Source organism: Anomaloglossus baeobatrachus, chromosome 1 (genome assembly GCF_048569485.1).
Source record: "Anomaloglossus baeobatrachus isolate aAnoBae1 chromosome 1, aAnoBae1.hap1, whole genome shotgun sequence".
Classification (NCBI taxonomy): domain Eukaryota; kingdom Metazoa; phylum Chordata; class Amphibia; order Anura; family Aromobatidae; genus Anomaloglossus; species Anomaloglossus baeobatrachus.
In genome coordinates, this window is record NC_134353.1 from 365,646,547 (window position 1) to 365,662,276 (window position 15,730).

Sequence of the window (15,730 nt, forward strand, 5' to 3'; positions counted from 1 at the left end):
CATCCTCACTACAATCGTCACTACTACTACACTAGAAAGAAAGAAGACAGAAGAGCAGGATCGTGGAGGGCTGACAGGGGGTAATAAAGATGGAGTCTCTAATGTGTCTGTGTATTTATTTCTATTAAAGCATTTTTTCTCTGTGTGGTGTCTTTTTTTTAACCCTTTATTGGAGATTCTTAATGGCCGGGTCAAACGTGCCTGACATTAAGAATCTCTGGCTTAATACTGGCTGGTAAAACAAAGCCAGTATTAACTCATGATTACCCAACAAGCCACCCGGCTCCAGGGCTGTTGGAAGAGTTGGATACAGCGCCAGATGATGGCGCTTCTATGAGAGCGCCATTTTCTGGGACGGCTGCGGACTGAAATCCGCAGCAGAGGCGCCCACAAACCTCGGGCTAACCTGTGCTGCGGATTCCAATCCCCAGCTGCCTAGTTGTACCCGGCTGGACACAAAAATAGGGCGAAGCCCACGTCATTTGTTTTTTAATTATTTCATGAAATAAGTGAAATAATTAAAAAAAACGGGCTTCCCTATATTTTTGGTTCCCATCCGGGTACAAATAGGCAACTGGGGGTTGGAGGCAGCCCGTGTCTGCCAGCTGTACCTGGCTAGCATACAAAAATATGGCGAAGCCCACGTCATTTTTTTGGTGGGCAAAAAACTTCTGCATACAGTCCTGGATGGAGTATGCTGAGCCTTGTAGTTCTGCAGCTGCTGTCTGCTCTTCTCCATACAGACAGACAGCAGCTGCAGAACTACAAGGCTCAGCATACTCCATCCAGGACTGTATGCAGAAGTTTTTTGCCCCGTGAAAAAATTATGTGGGCTTCGCCATATTTTTGTATGCTAGCCAGGTACAGCAGGCAGGTACGGCTGCCCCCCAACCCCCAGTTGCCTATTTGTACCCGGCTGGGAACCAAAAATAAAGGGAAGCCCTTTTTTTATTATTTCATGAATTTCATGAAATAATTAGAAAACAAATGACGTAGGCTTTGCCCCATTTTTGTGTCCAGCCAGGTACAACTAGGCAGCTGGGGATTGGAATCCGCACCACCGGTTGGCCTGAGCTTTCTGGGCCCCACTGCTGCGAATTGCAGTCTGCAGCCACCTCAGAAAATGGCATTTTCATAGAAGCGCCATCTTCTGGCGCTGTATCCAACTCTTCCAGCACCTGCCTGCTATACCTGGCTAGCATACAAAAATATGGCGAAGCTCACGTCCTTTTTTTGTAGTTTTTTGGCAAAAAAAATAAAAAATGCTTCCCTGGATTTTCCATTGCCAGTGAAGGTAACACCAAGCAGTGGGGGTTAGCAGCCAGTAGCTGCTTGGATTACCCTTAGCTAGCAATACAAAAAATGCAGCGGGAGCCCATATATATTTTTTTAATTATTTATTTAAATAACTAAAAATAAAATGGGCTTCCCTGTATTTTGATTGCTGGACATCACAGTGCTGTAAAAATAAATCTTTAAAAAAATGACGTAGCGCTCCGCGGAATTTTTGATTCTCAGCGCAGATAAAGCAGACAGCTATGGGTTGCCACCCCCATCTGCCTGCCGTTACCTTGGTTGTCAATCAAAATACAGGGAAGCCCATTAATTTTTTCTATTTAAAAAATAGTTAAAAAAAAAAAATTACGTTGGGTCCCCCCATTTTTGATAGCCAGCTAGGGTAAAGAAGACGGCTGTAGCCTGAAAACCACAGCTGGCAGCTTTACCGTGGTTGGGGATCCAATGTGGAGGTCCCCTCAGGCTCTTTTTTATAATTATTTTATAAATATTAATAATTACACAATAAAAGTAGGGTCCCCCCCAAATTGGATCACCAGCCAAGGTAAAGCGGACAGCTGTGGTCTGGTATTCTCAGGGTGGAAAGGTCCATAGTTATTGGGCCTTCACAGCCTAAAAATAGCAGGCCGCAGGCACCCCAGACGTGGCGCATCCACTAGATGCGCCAATCCTGGCGCTTCACCCCAGCTCATCCCGTGCCCTGGTGCAGTGGCAAACGGGGTAATAAATCGGGTTGATACTAGCTGTAAAGTCACCTGAGATCAAGCCCAGCAGTTTGTGATGTCATGGCGTCTATTAGATACCCAACATCATAAACTGTCAGTACTAACAAAAACAAAAAATCGACAAAAGAAATTTATTTGAAAAAACAGTCCCCAAAACATTTCCTCTTTCACCAATTTATTGTAAGAAAAAAAATAAAGGGGTCCCACGACGACTCTGGACCGTCTAGAATATGGGGGGGAGACACTCAGGGAACGTATCCCCCATTTTCTAGGAGTGCGGACCCTTCATGTGAGGAGTGTGGGTGCAATGAATCTGCACTCACTCTCCCCGGGTCCACAGCAGCAGAGTCCATGTCGTAATGGTTGCTACCAAAGCTGCAATGCCCTGCTCATGAGGTAAGGGCATGCCTAATCAGGAGAACTACTGTAGAGGAAGCTCTGCTCACTGGTATATAGGTGCTCAGAGGTAATAATAGATAAAATTAGTGAGTAACCTCGGCACTCTATATCTCCCAGACTAAGTCAGTAAGTCACAATGGATAGTAATGCAAAATCACTCTTTATTGGTCCGTATGAAGAAATTTTTTTTTTCATAAGCATATATGTTTTTGTCCAAAACAAGTTACAAATGACGTTTCGGCCTGAGCCTTCGTCAGATTGGACTTATCTGCATGTAATCATGAAAAATGACAATAATCAGTATCACATAAGAGTGAGAGAACAATAACATAAACTCGAACAATGTAGAGGTACAATTGGGATGCAGCAAAAAAATTGCAACACAGCAAGAAATGAAACACATGATACAAATGTCATAATACAATACAAGGACAATATAGTAATGACAAATATGGGGTCAGAGTAGGCTTAGACAGCTCTGGTACGAAAGAGATGTCAATCATAAAGTAACATGTGCAGTAGGTGTAGAGCTACAGTATGCATGGCAGAGCTAATGGGTAGACCGACCATAGAAAAAGAACGGAGAAAAAGTGGAGAAAAAGTGGAGAAAAAGTGGAGCATAAGAGGAGAAAAAGTGGAGAAAAAGTGGAGAAAAAAGTGGAGAAAAAAGTGGAGAAAAAGTGGAGAAAAAGTGGAGAAAAAGTGGAGCATAAGAGGAGAAAAAGTGGAGAAAAAGTGGAGAAAAAGTGGAGAAAAAGTGGAGCATAAGAGGAGAAAAAGTGGAGAAAAAGTGGAGAAAAAAGTGGAGAAAAAAGTGGAGAAAAAGTGGAGAAAAAGTGGAGCATAAGAGGAGAAAAAGTGGAGAAAAAAGTGGAGAAAAAGTGGAGAAAAAGTGGAGAAAAAGTGGAGCATAAGAGGAGAAAAAGTAGAGAAAAAGTGGAGAAAAAAGTGGAGAAAAAGTGGAGAAAAAGTGGAGCATAAGAGGAGAAAAAGTGGAGATTAAGAGGAGAAAAAGTGGAGAAAAAGTGGAGCATAAGAGGATAAAAAGTGGAGAAAAAAGTGGAGAAAAAGTGGAGAAAAAGTGGAGAAAAAGTGGAGAAAAAGTGGAGCATAAGAGGAGAAAAAGTGGAGAAAAAAGTGGAGAAAAAGTGGAGAAAAAGTGGAGCATAAGAGGAGAAAAAGTGGAGAAAAAGTGGAGAAAAAGTGGAGAAAAAGTGGAGCATAAGAGGAGAAAAAGTGGAGAAAAAAGTGGAGAAAAAGTGGAGAAAAAGTGGAGAAAAAGTGGAGAAAAAAGTGGAGAAAAAGTGGAGAAAAAGTGGAGAAAAAGTGGAGAAAAAGTGGAGATTAAGAGGAGAAAAAGTGGAGAAAAAGTGGAGCATAAGAGGAGAAAAAGTGGAGAAAAAGTGGAGCATAAGAGGAGAAAAAGTGGAGAAAAAAGTGGAGAAAAAGTGGAGAAAAAGTGGAGCATAAGAGGAGAAAAAGTGGAGAAAAAGTGGAGAAAAAGTGGAGAAAAAGTGGAGCATAAGAGGAGAAAAAGTGGAGAAAAAAGTGGAGAAAAAGTGGAGAAAAAGTGGAGCATAAGAGGAGAAAAAGTGGAGAAAAAGTGGAGAAAAAGTGGAGAAAAAGTGGAGCATAAGAGGAGAAAAAGTGGAGAAAAAAGTGGAGAAAAAGTGGAGAAAAAAGTGGAGAAAAAGTGGAGAAAAAGTGGAGAAAAAGTGGAGATTAAGAGGAGAAAAAGTGGAGAAAAAGTGGAGCATAAGAGGAGAAAAAGTGGAGAAAAAAGTGGAGAAAAAGTGAAGAAAAAAATGGAGAAAAAGTGGAGAAAAAGTGGAGAATAAGAGGAGAAAAAGTGGAGAAAAAGTGGAGAATAAGAGGAGAAAAAGTGGAGAATAAGTGGAGAAAAAAATGGAGAAAAAGTGGAGAAAAAGTGGAGAAAAAGTGGAGAAAAAAATGGAGAAAAAGTGGAACACCCTTTGGTACCTTTCATGTGGCACTAAGGGGTGCTTAGCTTTGTATTTAGCCAAAAAAATGAAAAAAAAAATGACGTAGGGTTCCCCCTAGTTTTGTAGCCAGCTAGGGTAAAGCAGACGGCTGCAGCCTGCAGACCACAGCTGGCAACCTCACCTTGGCTGGTAATCCAAAACTGAGGGCACCCCACGCTGTTATTTTAAATTAAATAAATAATTAAAAAAAAAAACACGTAGGGGTCCCCCAAAATTGGATCACCAGCCAAGGTAAAGCAGACAGCTGGGGCCTGATATTCTCAGACTAGGGAGGTCCATGGTTATTGGAATCTCCCCAGCCTAAAAATAGCAGGCCGCAGCCGCCCCAGAAGTGGCGCATCCATTAGATGCGCCAATCCTGGTGCTTCGCCCCAGCTCATCCCGCGCCCTGGTGCGGTGGCAAACGGGGTAATATATGGGGTTAATACCAGATGTGTAATGTCACCTGGCATCAAGCCCTGGGGTTGGTGAGGTCAGGCGTCTATCAGATACCCGACATCACCAACCCAGTCAGTAATAAAAAAAAATAGACGACAAACACATTTTTATTTGAAAAAACACTCCCCAAAACATTCCCTTTTTAACCAATTTATTAGATTGAAAAACAAATCCAGGTCTGGTGTAATCCAAGGGGTTGCCATGACGATCCACACTGTCCCAGTCAATGAAGAGCAGAATGTTCCCCATTGGCTGGGAGAGCAGTGCAGTGACCTGAGCTAACATCAATGGGTCAGCCCAGGTCACTGCAGGGGGGTGACAAGTGCTGCTGTCAGCGAGGTACATTACCTGCGCTGATCTCCAGCACTGCCGATAGCCCCTGTCACTGAGGTCAATGACCGGCGCCTTCCCCTCAAGTATCGCGAGAGGTCCGTGACGTCACCGCTAGTCAGTCTCGGGTCGGAAGCGAGAGGTGATGTGACAAGCGGCGGCCATGGAGGAAAGTGACAGCGCTGAGGTCGGGATGGCGGGACTTCATCACCGCAGGTAAGCCGAGCGGGCGGGGGGGCGGGGGGGGGGTGTTTGTGTGTGTGTGTGTGTGTATGTATGTGTACATGCCGCGGGCAGGAGGGGGCGGAGCGAGCTGAGCGGGAAAGTGTGGGCTTCCTGCACGTAACTAAGATAAACATCGGGTTACTAACCAAAGCGCTTTGCTTGGATACCCGATGTTTATCTTGGTTACCAGCTTCTGGCAGGCTGCCAGCAATGGCTCCTGCTCACTCTAGCTGTAAAAAGCCCTGCTTTTTGCTGCTAGAACCGTTCTCGAACGTATCTAGAACTATCGAGCTTTTGCAAAAAGCTCGAGTTCTAGTTCGATCTCGAACAGCCCCAAAAATCACTCGAGCTTAGAACTGGAGAACCTCGAACCACGAACCGCGCTCAACTCTAGTCACCACCATGGTATGCACGCCTGATCTTGGTTTGCAATATATTCCTCCTGTTGGTAGCTGTACACATTCAGTTGCCTCACCCTTTCCACAGGCATTGCTAATTAAGCACCATACTTGGATCTGGTCCGCCTTTATCAATGGTTGCTGTCTGGCACTGGGAGGGTCAGTTCTGATATAGTCCTGGTATGTGTAGAGCTTGCTCCACATGCTGGGACCTGGGCTGGCCTCTATCCACAATTGCCTCTTTTTGCAACATAGAAGCGATTATATATACAGGTTACAGGTATGTGTGCTCCATTATGGTTCTGCTTTTAACTTTATCTAGGAGGCCACATGGCACATGAAATACAGAATATAGAGTAGGACCCCCCTATTGAGATTTGCCGTGACGTTGGCAGGGGTGGCTCAAAGAATTGATCAATTATTGCTAAAAATCTCATTTATATTACAGTACAGTTGGAATAAATCTGTGAATTTGCACTTTTTATATGATGCATGCCATTTTCAGATCGTGCTGGCTCCCCTCTCACACATTAATAAAGGTGCAAGGCAATTCTGGAGCTTTGATTACAGATATTTCACCAATTGAGCATCCTATCTTTCACCAAAGAGGATGCTTTGATCCAGCATCCTAGTGCCAGTATGGCACTGCCTTTACTTTACATAGCAAAATCCTGGTCTTTGGTTCTCTTTAACCAAGTACCCTATGCTATTTACATTTAATACTACCATTTACATATTATAGGGCTTATGCTTTGTGTTTTTGTTTTTCTTGACTTTTAAAAGTATGGATCGCAACATTACCCCTTCTGATTTGTGGCAGTTGAAAAGTTTTTATAGAAAACCTTGTGGATTTAAATTAATCTTCACATCCATGTATACACACAGAGTCATACGTTAACAGGTTCCTAGTAGGTCCTTACACAACTTCTCAAAAACATCCCTGTATTTAGCTCCATCCATCTCCCCCTCGACTCGGACCATTATCCCTGTCCATGCTGCTGAAAAACATCCCCACAGCATGATGCTGCCACCACCATGTTTCAATGTGGGGATGGTGCTATTGGAGTGATGAGTTGTGTTGGTTTGGTGCCAGACATAGCATTTACCTTGGTGGTCAAAAAGTTCAATTGTGGTCTCATCTGAGCACAGCTCCTTCCTCCATGCATCTGGGGAGTCTCCAACATGTCTTTTGGCAAACTCTAAACGAGCCTTATACTTTTTGGCTTTAGGTAAAGCCTTTTTTCTTGCTACTCTTCCATAAAGGCCAGCTCTATGGAGTGTATGGCTTATTGTGGTTGTATGGACAGATACTCTAGTCTCCTCTTAGGAACTTTGTTGCTCCTTCAGGATTACTTTTGGTCTCTGTGCTGCCTCTCTGATTAATGCCCCTCTTGCCTGGACTGAGAGGTTTGATGGGTGGCCCTCTTTTGGCAGGTTTGTTCTTTCTATTTGGTGATAATGGATTTGATGATTCTCATCAGAGATTGGGATATTTGTTTAGAACCAAACCCTGACTTGTATGTCTCAACAACTTCATCTCTGACTGGTTTGGAGATCTTCTTGGTCTTCATGGTATTGTTTGGTTGGTTGTGCCTCTTGCATAGATTGCACAAGGTGGACTTCCTATCACTAAGCATGTGACTTATGAAAGTAATTTCTTGTACCAAAATTTTTAGGCGCTTCATAGCAAAAGGAGTGAATACATATGGCATATGGAGATGTCAAATTTTATTTATTTTATCCCATAAATTACGTTTTTACCTATATTTTTCTTACTTTACTTCCACAATTTAGACTTTTTAGTGCTGATTCATCACACACCAATCAGATTACAAAAATATTTACACACAGGTTGTAATGTAACAAAATAGGTAAAAAGTCAAGGGAAGCGAATACTTTCACAAGTCTTTGTATTAATTTCACAGATTAGGGATGATAAACACTTATAGGGTATATGCCCACATAGCAGATTTGTGTGCAGATTTTCTGCAAACAAAACTGCATGTTTTGGCAGGAAAAATGCAACAATAAAAAAACACTGCTTTTGCATTTTATCTCATGCGTTTTTTCATGTCATGGCGATCATGAGGTTTCCTGCCCTATACCCCCGCAATCGCCGCCGCGTCTCCAGCTGAGGTTACAGCTGAGACCTGGCTCTCAATGCCAGGAGCGGTATCTGCGCCGCTCCTAGCAGTTTATACCCTTAAATGCTGCAATCAATTGCAGCATTCAGGAGGCAGTGAGAGGAATCGTTTACCTTTTCCCTGGCAATCGGGTCCCTGTAATCCGATCACAGGGAACCGATCATTGATGACCCCAGGGTTAATGAGCTACGAAGAGCCTCACAGACCATGCTGGATGCATGGTGTGTGAAGCGAAGTGGCAGAGCTGCAAGTGCAGCACTGTCAGACATCTATTGTAGTGATCGAGCTCGAGCACTGCAGTGGATTATATGAGCAGAACACAGAAAGAATTGATATGCTTCAGATTTCACCAAAATCTGTAAGGAAAAAGTCTACAACATGTGCACAGCAAGTCAGGATTCTCATAAGCTTTGCTGGGATGCATTTTTCCTTGCAGTATTGCTTAAAATATGCAAGAAAAACTCAGCAAAAACGCAGCGTGGGCACACAGCCTTACAGAGCTGATATAATGCACAGGCTTATATTAGAATAAGCCCTACCTTTCCCTGATGTGGCAGAGTGGCTAGAAGTTTAGAGAGAACTGCAAATTTAGAAGAGTATATAATTTATAGAATAGTACATTTCATCACTTTATGATCGGTGGGGGTCCTAAGGCGGGCTTTGCACCTTGCGACATCGCAAGCCGATGCTGCGATGTCGCACGCGATAGTCCCCACCCCTGTCGCAGGTACATTATCTTGTGATAGCTGGCGTATCGATAATTATCGCTACGCCAGCTTCACATGCACTCACCTGCTCTGCGACCGTCGCTCTGGCCGGCGACCCGCCTCCTTCCTAAGGGGGCGGGTCGTGCGGTGTCACAGCGACATCACACGGCAGGCGGCCAATGGCGGTGGAGGGGCGGAGATGAGCAGGATGTAAACATCCCGCCCACCTCCTTCCTTCCGTATAGCCGCCGGCGGCAGGTAAGGAGATGTTCCTCGTTACTTCGGCTTCACACACAGCGATGTGTGCTGCCGCAGGAACGAGGAACAACATCGTACCTGTCGCGGCACCGGCATTATGGAAATGTCGGAGCCTGCACCAATGATACGATAATGACGTTTTTGCGCTCGTTCATCGTATCATCCAGGATTTACACACTACGACATCGGAAATGACGCCGGTTGTGCGTCACTTTCGATTTGACCCCACCGACATCGCACCTGCGATGTCGTAGTGTGCAAAGCCGCCCTAACTCTGAGAACCATGCCAGTCCTAAGAATAAAGGGTCTGCAACACTAGTGTAATATTGAATCCTTTTCAGTGATTTTCCTGTAACCAAACTGCACAGTATTGTTTTTGCCATTGTGACTAATAAGAGAGCAGATTAGTCCCAGTAATCAAAGGTCATATATGTGATGTACGTGTGTAACTGTCAAATTATTGAATGTTCTCAGTGAGAGGAACAAAATCATAATCTTGTGATACCTTTTAATGGCTAACTAAAATAAAATAAAGTGATATTACAAAGCAAGCTTTCGAGACATATCAGGTCCCTTCATCAGGCATGGTATGACAAAATATCTGAAGAAACACAAATATATGCACAAACAGAGCAGAGGGATGGCTTGTGTAACTGACAGATTCACTTAACCATCACTGATGTTACATTGCTTCTTACCATACATGCAAATAAAGATGGCACAAAATGAATATATTGACAAATTGAAGTTTATTTGTGTGACTCATTATCCTCCGTGCTACACATACACATAAAATATATGGGAGTATGTACCATCTATCACCTCTATTCTATAACATCTAAGCTTTGGATGTAAAGCAGGCCAGTCTATGTAGTCCTCTAACTTTTCTGATGGCCAAAAAGTGCATTTATAGTTAACAACAGGGTGAACTTTATAGACTGGCAAAAAATTGCTTTTGTTACTGAACAAAGTCAACCCATGTAAAAAGTTAGTTAAGCAGCCGATTATTATCTTTACTATTGTTTACTATTAAACATACATATTCTTGTTACTTTTTCCATGCAGGGGAAAGAAGGAGCATTTGTCTTATTTATATAATTATCCAGAGTCAAGACATTATCCAGGAAAATGAAAAGAGTATTAAAGGTGTATTGCTACCTTTTAATATTTACTAGGATATGCCATAACATGATGGATGAGACCTCCCGCCAATCACAAGAACAAAGTGGACAACATAATTGCATGCCCTCACCAATCATAATGGAAAAGGACAAAGAAGCTGTCTGCCCTCGCCAATCATAAGAGAAAAGGATAAAGTAACTGTCTGCCCCCACTGATCATAAGAGAAAAGGACAAAGTAACTGTCTGCCCTCGCCAATCATAAGAAAAAAGGACAAAGTAACTGTCTGCCCTCACCGATCATAAGGGAAAAGGAAAAAGTAATTGTCTGCCCTCACGAATCATAAGAGCATAGGACAAAGTAATTGTTTGTCCTCACAAATCATAAGGAAAAAGGAAAAAGTAACTATTTGACCTCACTGATCATAAGGGAAAAGGACAAAGTAACTGTTGGCCCTCACCAATCATAAGGAAAAAGGACCAAGTAATTGTCTGCCCTCACCGCTCATAAAGGAAAAAGATAAAGTATCTGTCTGCCCTCACCAGTCATAAGGAAAAATGACCGAGTAATTGTCTGCCCTTACTGATCATAAGGGAAAAGGACAAAGTAACTATCTGACCTCACTGATCATAAGGGAAAAGGACAAAGTAACTATCTGCCCTCACCGATCATAAGGGAATAGGACAAAGTAACTGATTAATTGTTCTCTCTAATCATAAGAGAAAAGGACAAAGTAACTTTATGCCCTCACTGATCATAAGAGTAAAGCACCTAGTAACTGTCTGCCCTCGCCAATCATAAGGGAAAAGGACAAAGTAACTATCTGCCCTCACTGTTCATAAGGGAAAAGGACAAAGTAACTGATTAATTGTTCTCTCTAATCATAACAGAAAAGGACAAAGTAACTGTCTGCCCTCACTGATCATAAGAGAAAAGGACCTAGTAACTGTCTGCCCTCACCAATCATAAGGGAAAAGGACAAAGTAACTATCTGCCCTCACTGTTCATAAGGGAAAAGGACAAAGTAACTGATTAATTGTTCTCTCTAATCATAACAGAAAAGGACAAAGTAACTGTCTGCCCTCACTGATCATAAGAGAAAAGGACCTAGTAACTGTCTGCCCTCACCAATCATAAGGGAAAAGGACAAAGTAACTATCTGCCCTCACTGTTCATAAGGGAAAAGGACAAAGTAACTGATTAATTGTTCTCTCTAATCATAACAGAAAAGGACAAAGTAACTGTCTGCCCTCACTGATCATAAGAGAAAAGGACCTAGTAACTGTCTGCCCTCACCAATCATAAGGGAAAAGGACAAAGTAACTGTCTGCCCTCACTTATCATAAGAGAAAAGCACCTAGTAACTGTCTGCCCTCGCCAATCATAAGGGAAAAGGACAAAGTAACTATCTGCCCTCACTGATCATAAGGGAAAAGGACAAAGTAACTGATTAATTGTTTTCTCTAATCATAAGAGAAAACGACAAAGTAACTGTCTGCCCTCACTGATCATAAGAGAAAAGGACCTAGTAACTGTCTGCCCTCGCCAATCATAAGGGAAAAGGACAAAGTAACTATCTGCCCTCACTGATCATAAGGGAAAAGGACAAAGTAACTGTCTGCCCTCACTGATCATAAGGGAAAAGGACCTAGTAACTGTCTGCCCTCGCCAATCATAAGAAAAAAGGACAAAATAACTGTCTGCCCTTGCCAGTCATAAGGGGAAAGGACAAAGTAACTGTCTGCCTCCAACCCAACAAATAATAAGAACTAAGAGGACCACGTAATTGCTTCCATAGTGGAAGACTAGATGTTCCACTTTGTAGATAAGTAATGCAGCATTTAACTAGCACTGATTTTCCTTCATTCTGGATATTAGTGAATATGCAGCAAAATTTAAGCAATGTAAGTCATGGCATATCTTAGTGGTAGTAACCTGGTAGATTTTTTTTTTAACTTTTAATGTTGCATAGAGCACTTCCACAGTATACACATGGTACAAGTAAAATGTGCTATGTAGGACAAGATCATCTATTGAATTAGGCAATTAGGCTTATTAAAATTTGGAAATAAAGTTGTCAGTACAATGCCTCTACATGTAAATTAATGGGAAAACATCATCCATTTTGCTAAAAGCATGTTTTTGTTGGTGGTATATAGTGTGCCTGTAAATTGAAGAGGAAACACATCTATTAAATTTTCCATTCATTCTTCATCATCACCACAAAGTATGCGTCACTGTCTATAGAGGCACTGACCCCACTGTAATAATTCAGGAATTCTTCTTCTGTCACCTAAGAAGAAAAGGAAATATGAAGGGACTGCTGCCTGATATGAATCCATATTTTTATAGTGATTTATGCGTGAGCCATACCTCTCCATCCTTATTATTGGGTGAATCAAAGTTCTCCAAGAAATGTTGGAACACTTGTCTCTCATTCCATTCTCCGTTCTGATACTTCTGGTGATATTTGGGGTTGTAGACTCCTTTTAGGTCTTCTATTGTGATTTTTCCATCGCCTGTCTTATCCATTTTATGGAAAGCCTGTATTATAACTTGTCTGCGAGAATTAGACATTGGAGGCTGCAGAGACAGAATTTTCATGCACTGTTAATACATTATTAGTATCTTATACTAGTTATACCCACAACCAGTAGACAATGAATGGACAGTTATGATAATGGAGGCAAAGCTTAGGAATATTGGCTATATGTATTCAATGAGTGACTAAAAGGTGATGCTATTTGGGATCCATGGTTGACCACCTCTGGTCAGGAGACACTGGGCAGGGGGACACTGAGGAGTCTATAAAGTCTATAGTAATTTCAAAGTCTACATATGCATTATCTTGTCCTTGTTGGTCTTTGGCGATTTTTTTTTATATATGTATATATATATATATATATATATATATATATAGTGTATCATGCTCTACATATGGTTTGAGGAAAAAATGATTAACTATCAGTTTTGACAATTATGTCAAGCATTTCCAAAATACATAAGTAGTTATTGTCTGTTATTTGTTCTTACCCTGATAGAGTTCAAGAATTCATCAAAGTTTATGGTTCCATTTTCATTTTTGTCAAATTGCACAAAAATGTCCTGTATTTCTTCCGGTTCTAGGGAAAGACCATAATTTTGTAGTCCTTTGGTAAATTCTTCTAAATCCAATGAATTACTGTAATTATCATCCATGATACGAAAAGCTCTGTATTTTGTTAAGAAGAAAGTACATAAGTGTGACTAATAGAGATGATTCAGTCAAAAGTAAAGCCACCCAAAATTTATTTCAAGAACATATCAACAATTCTTAAAGGGAATTAGTCAGGGAACTAATGCTGCCCTATCTGCGGGCAGTAAGAATCGCAGCCTGACTGCAGCCATATTACTCTCTGAATGGCTCCAGCATGTCAGAGAAATTACATTTGAAAAATCCAGCCGGTTCGAGCCCGGTATTGATCCCGGATATCTGGCTGGATGCTGATCCCCAAATAAGTCAATAGGGATCTGAATCAGGGACTTGAAAATGGTGGTAGAAGGGATAGTGGTAATGTAGCAAACGCTTCATACTTGCTGGTTTCCGTACGGTTGTATACTGCTTCCGAGGCCACTGACACTACTTTCAGGGTTGCTCTTATCTTCATGCATATGCAATGCTTCTCCCGCCCACCAACAGTCCCCACATCTCTGATTGGTTGCAGTCAGATAGCGCCCTCAGCCTGTGTGACAGCATGCCTGACTGCTTTCAATCACACACATCTGCATCTATATTGGTGTAAAAAATAAATAGATATAGAAATTGGCTTAGGGTCCCCCTATATTATGATACCCAGCACAGATAAAGCATACAGCTACAGGCTGAAGCCCCCAGCTGTGTGCTTATCTTGGCTGTGTATCATAATTAGAGGAACCACATGAGGCTTTTTTTTTTAAATGATTTTATTAAATAATTTTAAAAATGGCTTGCGGTCCCACAAAATTTTGATACCTAGCCATGATGAAGCTGACAGCTGGGAGCTGCTGGTATTCTCAGTCTGGTTAGACCCATGCTTATTGAGCCCTGCGCCAGCCTAAAAATAGCAGCCTGCATCTGCCCAGAATTTTTGCATCCATTAGATGCGAAAATCCTGGAACTTTACCCGGCTCATCCCGATTGCCCTGGTGTGGTGGCAGTCGGGGTAATAAGCGGTTAATGACAGCTCACAGCTGCCACTAAGCCATAGATTAGTAATGGGAGGCCGAAAAAAATCCTTTATTTGAAATAAAATACAAAAAACGACCCTTTTTCACCAATTGATTAACCCCCAAAACACTCAGGTACGAGGTAATCCACACAGGTCCCACATTAATTCCAGCTTTATTACATGTAAAGTGACAGTGCGCAGGCATAGAATATGACTGCTCACTGTGAGCTTCAGGCAGAGAATGAGCTGCAGTGATGAGCGGTGACGTCACTCAGGTTATTTGTAGTCACAGCTGGAGGTTCCCACGGTCCATCACCTGTGATTGCAGGTAACCTGACTTCAGGTGACCTCATTGAACTGAGTAACCTCACCTAAGTAACTGCACATGATGTTACCGCTCGTTGCATGGACACTCCAAATTTTACAGTTCGAGTTCGCCCATCAATAGAGGTAAGCGCCATAGTAAATCAGAAGAACTATACTACATTTCTAATTGAAGGTATTTGCTAATATTATTATTATTACACCTACTACATATTAGGATAGCATCTTGGAGAATAACCCTTTAAAGGGGAACTACAATCACAAGTGATACTGTAGCGTCCCTGAACACCTCAGGGTGTTACAAGGTTCTGCATCCCCACAAGGATGCAGGGCGTACCCCCTTAGGGACCCAGAACCCCAGTGCCACTAACACAAAAAACCCAGGTAATCCCAGTTTTCCCCAACAATCCCCCATACAATGGTACCTAGCTAGGGTGGGACCATGGAAATCCGCCTAGAGGTGGAGCCATTCCAGTCCACTAGTTGACCAGGTGGGAGGGGCAGACTGTGGAGAGGAGTGAGTTGAAGTCAGTCTAAGTCTGGTGAAGGTAGAGGGTGAAACTAAGGAGCATCCTGACTCGGGTTAACGGTGACCTGGTACCGAGGAGAGGTGGTTGCCGGTGGAGTACTCCTGGAACTAAGCACCAAAGGGGTACAGGACCCTAGGACAGGAAAGAACTTCAAGCCAACCTGGTAACACCTGCACATCAAAGGGGACCATCAAGGACCTTGCTGACCCTAAAGAATCCGAAGACTCAGTAGCAAAGAGAGAGCCGGGGACAGGACCAGAGACTCCATCCCCACATGATTCACGCTACCGTCAGGCGGACAAACCACAAACCGGGGACCCCCAGTGTTCAATACCACGGGGACCCACTGACCAGAGACAGGTGCAGGGGAAGAAGGTACCAGAGAACAAGACTGGCACTGGGACAATGGGGACCTGGAGGTGAAACTAGCTGGCCTCGGGCAACCAGTTAACATCTTAAGTGAGTAAACCAATTGCACTGAATACCTGTCTGGACTCCTTCTTCTGACGCCCACTGCACAATACACCCGCTGGGGTAATACCCTACTTGCGGAGGGCCCAAGTCATCAGAGCTGCACATTCCATCAGCCCCAGCAAAACCTGCAGCGGTGGTTCCCTACACTTAGCCGCATCACCGCAAGTGGTGT

The 15,730-nt window shown here is 42.8% G+C and overlaps 1 protein-coding gene across 1 annotated transcript in view; it reads right to left on the minus strand.

Moving 5' to 3' along the window:
- Positions 1-9,653: 9,653 nt before the first annotated feature.
- LOC142314449 (calcyphosin-like protein) overlaps positions 9,654-15,730 on the minus strand; it is a 58,715-nt gene continuing 52,638 nt past the window's right edge. Inside the window, exons 3-5 of the mRNA XM_075352469.1 lie at positions 13,077-13,254; positions 12,417-12,626; positions 9,654-12,336 (exon numbers count right to left, since the gene is read on the minus strand). Of these exons, the coding sequence (XP_075208584.1) occupies positions 12,235-12,336; positions 12,417-12,626; positions 13,077-13,254 (490 nt within the window). The 3' untranslated portion in view covers positions 9,654-12,234. The remainder of the gene's footprint in view (positions 12,337-12,416; positions 12,627-13,076; positions 13,255-15,730) is intronic.